Source organism: Harpia harpyja, chromosome 7, assembly GCF_026419915.1.
Source record: "Harpia harpyja isolate bHarHar1 chromosome 7, bHarHar1 primary haplotype, whole genome shotgun sequence".
Taxonomy (NCBI): Eukaryota; Metazoa; Chordata; class Aves; order Accipitriformes; family Accipitridae; genus Harpia; species Harpia harpyja.
The window spans coordinates 46,716,086-46,725,583 of record NC_068946.1 but is presented as its reverse complement, the minus strand read 5'-3'; the positions used below and the strand labels follow the sequence as shown (position 1 = coordinate 46,725,583).

General features: G+C 42.7%; 1 protein-coding gene across 1 annotated transcript; it reads left to right on the top strand.

Moving 5' to 3' along the window:
* Nucleotides 1-5: 5 nt before the first annotated feature.
* Nucleotides 6-8,490, top strand: DTX3L (deltex E3 ubiquitin ligase 3L). The gene is made up of 5 exons (XM_052791171.1): nucleotides 6-219; nucleotides 557-777; nucleotides 3,323-4,861; nucleotides 5,610-5,827; nucleotides 7,434-8,490. Exons 1-5 carry the CDS (start codon nucleotides 45-47, stop codon nucleotides 7,501-7,503), a joined length of 2,223 nt encoding a protein of 740 aa, XP_052647131.1. The 5' UTR covers nucleotides 6-44; the 3' UTR covers nucleotides 7,504-8,490.
* Nucleotides 8,491-9,498: the final 1,008 nt, after the last annotated feature.

Sequence of the window (9,498 nt, the reverse complement as noted above, 5' to 3'; positions counted from 1 at the left end):
GGCAGAGCGGGAAACGAAAGCGAAAGCGGGCAGAGGCAGGCATCATGGCGGCGGCGCCGGTGCTGGTGCGGCTCTGCCCCGCGCCCGACGCCGGCGAGAAGCCGATGCTCAAGCTCCAGAGCTACTTCCAGTCAGGGAAGCGGTCGGGGGGCGGCGAGTGCGAGGTGCGGGTGGGCCCCGAGCCCGGCACCTACTGGGTGCAGTTCCAGCAGGAGCGAGGTACGGGCTCGGGGGAGAGGGGCTGGGGCGGGCGGTGCGGTGCGGCTCTGCGGGCAGCGGGGCCCGCGGCTCGGCGTGCCCCCGCCGCCGGCACTGAGGGGATGAGGGGGCGGTTGAGCCCCAGGTGCCCGGAGCGGGGGGGGGGGGGGGGGGGGCTGTTCGCACGCAGGTCCCGCAGCCCTGTGAGGGGGCGGCAAATGGCCGCCCAGGGCACCATCTTCCTCCCCTGCGCAGTGGGCGGGCGGGCAATGGGCAGGTGGTCTCTGTGGCCGCTTGTAGCCATCAAGTTTTCAGGTAACCTTATCAGACTTATCTGCCTGTCCCTACGTTACTGCAGATAGGAAGAACGTGGAATCCCGCACGGATCACGTCTTGGAAATCGGTGCCAGACGCCTGAAGATAGTCATCCAGCCGGGAGAAGGGGACCTGAGCAAGAGCCAGTTCACAGAGCAGGCCTCCCCCAGCTACCTCGTCCCTTCCAGCTCTTCCCCACCTCAGCAGGAGCAGCAGCCGGCCAAAGGCCACGGAGACACGGCAAGAGAAGTCCTTACCAAAAAGGTACATCAGGAAGAGAAGTAACAAGCAGTTACTGCACAACCTGCCTCGCTTGTCATTCCACGAGTCCTTTGCATTGCTTTGTGTTGCGCTCCAATATTTCATGCCAAGCAAATGTCAGTTACATTGTCTTAGTCAAAAAAATGGGGGCAAGGAGCGACTTTTGAGCGCTGGACCACACAGGTCATCCACATACATTAACAGGCAGCGTGTTCTCCAGCGTGGCTTTGGCACATGCCACCCACTGCTCCCCAAAGAGGCACCCTGGCAGGTTTCGGGGGATAGTATGCACCAAGGACTGCTCCCAAAAGGTGTATGAGATTTGCATCCCTTCCTGCTATGCAAACCTCTAACACTATTTCAGCATGTTTTGCACCTTCAAACAGCCCTGACCACTTCCATCCCTTACCTCAGTGTTAAAAAAATCTGCTCTGATGGGATGTAGCACAGCAAACGTTATTTCAGACACTTTGAACTAAAAGATATGCAGAAAAGAAAAGATCAGCTGTGTGTTAGGGACATGGGGAAGGGCCAGGCTATGTGTTACATGATGTGGATGTGGCTCTACCGAGACACTGGTATCTGGCCCAGAGGGTTTACCCTGTTTTGCATAGTAGCATAGATGTAGCTTTTGAGGTATGGCATGTGCTAACATAGTGGTTATCTGCCATCTGTAGCACTATACTGCAAATTTCCTTATCCTTCTGTCTGTGCAAAGTAGAGATGTGAACACATTTGTTACCATTTTTCAGAATCCTCTTTTCTACCTTAACCCTGAGTTGCTAAAGCATGACTTTTGGCATTTTTTTAAAGGAAGATAGTAAGAGAAAACTAGAAAGTCTAATTAAAGAGCAATGTAATATCATTTATATGTGCTGTTAAAACATGTTGTGTCTCAGTCACCTGACAGTAAGGGGACAGACAGGTTCTTTTGGGGATCCTTGGCAGAATGATGATGAGACTAAGTTGTAGTTACAGTTAAAGCTTTATTTTTTTTAAACAGGATTTTATGATTAGCATAGCATGGAATTAATGATCAGAACAGCACAGGATTTCTACAAGCAGAACCAGTGTAGTACAATTTTATAAGTAGCGTTTGTCGTGGTTTAACCCCAGACGGTAACTAAGCACCACGCAGCCACTCACTCAATCCCCCCCTACCCAGTGGGATGGGGGAGAGAATCGGGGAAAAAAGGTAAAACTTGTGGGTTGAGCTAAGAACAGTTTAATAGAACAGAAAGGAAGAAACTAATAATGATAATAATAACAATAATAAATTGACAATAATAATAAAAGGATTGAAATATACAAAACAAGTGATGCACAATGCAATTGCGCACCACTCACCATGTGATGCATAGTTAGTTCCTGAGCAGCGATCCCTCCCAGCCCCACTCCCCCCAGTTTGTATACTGGGCATGATGTCACGTGGTATGGAATACTCCTTTGGCCAGTTTGGGTCACTGCCCTGGCTGTGTCCCCTCCCACCTTCTTGTGCCCCTCCAGCCTTCTTGCTGGCTGGGCATGAGAAGCTGAAAAATCCTTGACTTAGTCTAAACACTGCTTAGCGACAACTGAAAACGTCAGTGTGTTATCTGCATTCTTTTCATACTGAACCCGAAATATAGCACTATACCAGCTACTAGAAAGAAAATTAACTCTGTCCCAGCCGAAACCAGGACAGCATAGCACTGAATTTTATAGCACAGCTTAGCTTATGGTTTCTAATCATCTGGACCCTCTGCAGATCACGTCAAATCTTAAGACTTGGTTTGCTGTATCAATATAACAATCATAATCTAAACTTGAAAAACACATAAAAGAATATGAGTCATTCACTCAGTCCTCAGAGGATGGTGGAGGTGTCCCCGGCCACCAGGGGATCACGGGTCTCGCTGTCCAGCAGCAGCAGATGCAGTCCAGGTTCCCACTTAGGACTTGTAATTGCTTGATTTTGTAGACAGCACTCTGCTTGCTGCTAAGCTTCCCTGTTCTGTGATGGGGTCATCACCACCTGGTTGGCAGGGTGCCTGGGATCTTCAAGGCCGGTAAGGAGGGGAGTAGTTGGCCTGGTGCCCAGGAACCTTGAGGATGATAGGGAGGGGAAGAAGAAATCTGTTTGCTTCATCTACTTGGTGCACAGGACGTTCAGGGCCTGATAGTGAGGGGAGAAGGGACTAACACGTGAGCAGCTCAGTCACAGAGAATGGCCGTTTGCCTTACAAAATGGCGTTAGTTATGCTAACCATGTTACCAGAGGTCAGGAGCAGAGGGTACTAGTCACAGTCTCAAACTAAGTAGCAAAGTTACTGTCTTTGTTCCTGCAATGCTGATGACATTAACAAATTTCATTTTTGCTGCTGACTTAGAAGCAGATTGCTTTACTTACATGTGTGGAATGCCAGTATACATGACATAAAGAAACACTGCGTGCAAATGTGTCTAGTAATCTGGCCCTACTGAGATGTACAAATACTCAAAATATAGAAGCAGCAAGCAGAGAACCTCAGGAAAAACAAATATTGATATCTTCTTGTCTTCTTTTCAGATCTTTCTTACAGTATCTGCAACTTTGAATACCAGTATGTTCACTGAACAGCAAAGAGAAAAAATTACCGTTATATGTCCAAATTTAAAAAGAGAAGGAAATCCTGATGTTGATGGCTCTGAGAAACTGACAGGAGATTTTACAGATATTGAAAAAGCTTATCACTACTTTAAGGATATCTTTGCAGGCAATGACCCAAACCATGATTTTTCACATTCTGAAAGTAAGATTGGTTTGAAAGATGAAAATGGTCTGAATACTGAAGAAATGCATGAGCTTACAGTTCCATCAGCTCTCTATGAATATTTTAGTCATGCCTGCAAAGAACAAATCAAAGTACTACATGAACGTTTTGGAGTGTGTATAAGAAGTAAAGATCATAACAATGGAACCACATCAGTATGCTTCACTTCTGATAAAAGTCCTCCATCAATACAAAGAGCTAATGATTTTTTTATCAGAACTTTTCAGAAAAGTGTAGAAGATCTGAAACAGGAAAAAATTCCCGTAACAAACAGTTACACATTAAATGAGACAATAACAAAATTAAATGCTAGGTATAATAATCTTCTTGCCAAAGAGGAAGGGAATCAGTTGCTACTCCGTGGTCCAGCCAGTGAGATTTTAGCTGCCAAAAAATTTCTAGCAGAGGAAGGTGAGAACAGTCAAGCTGAAAAGAATATGAAGATATCATCCGAATGGTACAAATACAGGAATGGAATTGAAGTTGATGCTTCTGTTTATAAATTGCTGGAAACAATATTAAGCAAAGAAATTGAAGACATTAAAGACAAATTTGATACGGTAATAGAAAAGAAAGACAGTTCACATGGCCAGAAGATGGTTATAATATTTATGCCTAGGATCAAAACTTCTGATATGTCTTCACATGCTGCTGAAAGTTTCATCAATGCATTTCAGAGTGCCTTTGCAATGCTAAGAGAAAAACTCATCAGCTTGAAGCTTTCAGAAGATCAGAGGGAAAGATTAAATATGCTACTCGATGGAAAACTATTAGAAGATCTGCATGTAAAACTCACGAAGAAGGAAGACAAATTCATCTTAAGTGGTTTACCAAAATATCTTTATGCCGCTGAAAAGCACATTATGAACCTTATCACTGAAGTCTCAACACAAACTAAAAACAGGACACCACTGTCCTCTGATCTCAGCTATCAAGAAGCTACAGGAGCCTCTGAGAAGAAAGACAACAGCAGGCAAAATAATGATCTTTCTTTGAAAGAACAGTCTAAGGCAAAGACAGAAGAAGAAGACAAAGATGTGTGTCCGATTTGCATGGAGAGAATTAATAATAAAGAAATACTGAGAAAGTGTAATCATGCGTTTTGCAAAAGTTGCATCGACCAGGCCATGACTTATAAGCAAACTTGTCCTGTTTGTAATACCGTCTATGGACTCATGAAAGGAGACCAACCAGAGGGAACAATGTCAACTAGAACACTGTCTTCAGCTCTCCCTGGTTATCCCAAGTGTGGTACTATTGAGATTACCTATAGTATGCACAGTGGTATTCAAACCGTAAGTATATTTACAGATTCATAAAAGATATTTTTCCCACAACAAAACCAATACTGACTATAAAATTAACTATTTTTCCATCATTTTAATGCATGTCCAGGAGAGACATTTCTTTCTTCTGTACAAATCTGCAAGTATTTAATTCAGTATTTTTGGGTGCGATAAAGTAATGTGGTAGGAACTAAACAGTCAAATGGTAGCCCTCCATTTTATATGCACCAGGACAGAGCTACCTGTCTCAAATTTGTACACTGGGAGTAACTGAACTGAAATCTATGGAGTGATATCATGTAAACAAAATCTTGCGAGTATGATGAGGATTCTCTGAGACATTCTCCTAGCTGCTGACGCCAATGGACAAAAATGAATAGCGAACAGTCTTATAAGCTTTCCAGGAGAGAAATCAGCTTATGCTATGTGCTTAAAGTCATGACACTAGGACTGAAAATGGGATAAATTAAAAAGTCAAGGGTGGGGTGATGTGCATTTTGGAGAGCAAAGAGGAAAAAACAAATTTAAAAATAACAATGGATGCATGAGTGATGACAAGAAAATGTGAATGAAACTTATATGAAAGAAATTGTCTAATGAGAGAAAAAACACCTCAAAATCAGTCGTCAGTCATGCTATGTCCTTCTGAATCAAAGACAGGGTAAAAAGTATTGCGAAAGCTGGGATGTGTAATTTTCATGCTTTCAAAGCATTTATGATATACAATGTGGTTTTGTTTTGTTTTTCTACAAAACAGAGCAACCATCCAAACCCAGGGAAACCTTATTGTGCAACTTCTCGAAGAGCATATTTACCTGACAATAAGGAAGGGCGAGAAATTCTGCAGCTTCTCAGAAGAGCCTTTAACCAAAAATTGATTTTTACAGTGGGGCAGTCACGTACTACTGGTGCAAAAGGTGTTATCACATGGAATGATATTCACCACAAAACTTCTACAACTGGAGGACCTACAAAGTAAGTAGTCTTCTCTTTATGTAATTGTATTGCTACTCAGACGTGTCAGGAAGGCTACCCTGAATATTTTCCACATTAGAGCTTTCAGATTTTGTCACTAACAAAGCAATTGTGGAATGCTCTATGGATCCACGCTTGAATCACCTTCACCAATTTGGACATATGGAACAAGCATGAGTTTATTCTTCTGTTGCCCCTCAGGCCGCTCATTCACCAGTGAGTTGTGTAAAGCACCTACTCAGTTAATAACTGCTCTGATTAGAAACTACTTCTAGTAGAGGACAGGACAGCAAGCTCTTGATAGCAGCTAAGGTTGGTCTCCTGATCGCGGAGTCTTATGTTACCTGCTGTTTTGCACCAAGAGGTCCTGGTCCATTATCCCAGTAAAGATAGCACTCAGACTCTGTAAAATATGATTTGAAATTCTGCTTATTAGAGCTAACAGCAAGAAGGAAGAGATTGTGGTATACATATGGTTATGTCCTTTTAGATGCTAGGAACCCCGGGTTGCACAGCATTCAGTGGGCCTCTGACCAGAGCACAGGATGCTGTGCCAAACCCGTTCATAGAAAGGGTTACCCCATTTTGGTCACTCGAGCTATTACAGGATTTTCTTAGGGGAAGGCAACTCTATTCAGCATTTCTTGAGGACTTGCTGCACTTCTAGATAAAGGTGAGGACACGCAGGTAGCATAATCACTGTTACCGAGTGGGAGCTGCCTGCAGCACCTCTCTTGGAGTGAGCTGGCTGAGTCTGTCATGCAGCCATGGGATGAGCACAGCACAACACAGGCCTGAAGACCATGCCACGCATGCAGCACGGCGCGGCACAGCACAGCACAGGCCTGAGCCTGCCCCAGTTAACTGTTATGTGGATCACTAACTCCTCAATGTATAATGGTCTTCTGGTCAGGATCACTACATTCCACCCCTTAATGCACATACAATTGACTGTTCTTAAAGATATGATTAACTAGAGATTATATCAGTAAACTGTTTGGCTCCTGGAAAAAATCTTACAGAGACAAAAGGGATGCTTGGAACAGTCCTTCCAAGCTTGTTGCAGCCTTTCAGGGGCAGGTGTCTTCCTGCAAGCTCTAAAGATTTGTATCTAGATCCTCCTTCCTGGGCTAGGATCAGAAAAGAGCAAAAAGTATGAGTTTTACTTTATCCCCACCTCTGCCCAAATGCTCTCCCCAGTTACCGCTTGCTTCATATGCACTTTTGGTGATGCGCTACTTAGAATCCGGACGTGCCATTATATTTGTGTTTTGAATGCTTACTTGGATACGCTTTGGATCTGATTTTCAGAAAGATGCATACCCAAGCACTCTATCATTTTCAAGTGACACAGCAGGCAGCTTTGTAAATCAAGTTCTTAATGTCAGTTTGGACAACCAAATTCAGCAGCTCCTTTTCTTAAGTTTTTAGATTTACCCTGTCTGTACTGCCTCTCTGACCTGCAAAATAGGGTCTGTTTTCTCTATAAAGTAAGAAGTGCATGCAATTTGTAAAGTGTTTTAAGGGATTTTGATGAGAAGGTTCTGTAGAACTGTCGAGCGGTTCATTGCAGAAGTAACCCCAAATTCTTTTCCTCTTCTCCTAGTTTTGGTTACCCTGATCCTGAATATTTGAAGCGGGTTCGATCAGAATTGAAAGCAAGAGGAATTGAATAAAGAAATTTATCAACCACCAGCTCTTAAGTGTAATAACTGAACATGTAGCAGTCAATTTACTATTCAGGCACTAAGAAGAAAGAAGTTACTTTGTTCAACCACTGTACTTAAATCACTTGTATTTTGCAGTCAGCTAAGAAAAGTAATCTTTTTTCATCAAACAATACATGGGGTTTTTTTACACATCATTTACTTCCTTGACTAATGTTTCCCGCTATGAGTAACCTTTACAGAATTTGGGTCTTGTGAGTGCAGCATCAGTACTTGTTGAACTTGTTGAGTATTAAATTGTGTATCTTTTTTTACCAGTGAATCTGCTCTGCGCTTTTTCCCACAAGTCTTCAGTCTGACCACCAAAACCGATAGATCCACTACTAGCTTTTATTCGATCAAATACTTACTTTAGCTTTGTGTTATTATGTCTGTCATCATGGACAGCATCATGTAACCCATCTGCTGGAAAATTTTTATGCAGCTGTTATAGTGTCAGCTGTGATCAGGCTATGATCTTTTGCTTCTTTTCCTTTTCAGGGCAGAAATGGCATTAGTGGTTTGGGTTTTAAATATGAAATTAGCATGGATAATGTATGAGGGGGTACATGGATGCTGCTGTATTTTTAACCCCGTGAAAGCGCTGAGTGCTCAGAGCCACATTGGGGCAAATGGAAAGTAACAGTGTCTGTGGCCATCTTTGATAGCCTTCCATCATGCTTAAGCTTAAATACAACCTTTAAGTCAGCTTTGCAACTATAAAACTATATTCTTCGCATTGCTTCCAGTATATATGTATAAAAAACATACCTATATATGGTTTAAATCGTGTTATAAAGATACTTTGTTGTTACTCTGCACTGTCTAAATAGCCTGCTAATTACCTCTGTGGTAGTGTGAAACATAGCTTTCACTTAATGCAGCCATAATTGTTAGTGAGTTAAAGAAAAATTGTTAGGCTACCGAATATAACTAATAAATAAAATATAAAGATACCGTCTGCTCAGTTCTGCATTTTCTGTTCAGGGTCTTCCTCCTGTTTTAGATACGTATAGTTGTACATTTTTTTAAATTTAGGATCTTCCCAGCAGCACCATGATTTGGACCCTATGCCACTTTTTTTTTTTTTTTTTTAAGATTCCCACGTTGTGAATAGGCAGTACTACTTTACCACCTTGATTTTCAGATTTCTTAGTATTGGTCACTGTTTGGCTTCCATGTGAGTTGGGACGTCTTTCCTTCTGTGGTTTTGTTTTACTGTATTTGTTTTCACATTTTAACACTATTTTACGTTTCCTCCCTCTTCTGTGCAGTAAGATACCAACATTCCAGTTGTTTCTAAATGACCGTCCTTTTCTGCACACTGAAACAAGCTGTGAAGATCAAATCTCCCCAACTTCTTTTGGTCTCTCCTTTCACTTTCTGTCCCAATAAGCCAGTTCACTGGTCAGACCCCTATCTGACAATTCACCGGCTCCCATCTTACCTGTGGCAAAGTTTCACAGGCTGAGTTTCGCAGCAGAGTCCTGTTAACTGTCGCTGAAAGCTCCCAAGCCTTCATCCTATAACCAGCTGTACAGACCTTTACTTTCTAATCATAGCTGTACAGTTTAGGACTAAATCTACCTGATCTGCAATCAAAGTCGGGTATCTTGCCTGGGTTACAGCAAGGGAGGACAGCATGTACCTGGGCTAACTGTTGGGAGAACAGTGCATTAAGAAATGAAAGGTTAATTGCCCGCCGAGAAACAAAGGCTACCCCATGGGTCTGGTCAGCAGCGTGTCTGATTACACCTATATCTAGCTGACGTCCACCTGTGTGTGTCATTTTTAATGACATTTGGTTATTATCCATTTCCTCAACGAACTTGCAGTGAAGTTAGGGGGGAAAATTTTTCATGTGTCTGCTATTTTAGTGTCTCATATATGGGCACATTAGTAAAATATGCAGCCAGAAATAGCTGAAAACTGTAACTTTCGCAAGGGGAGGTCTGAGGAAAACAC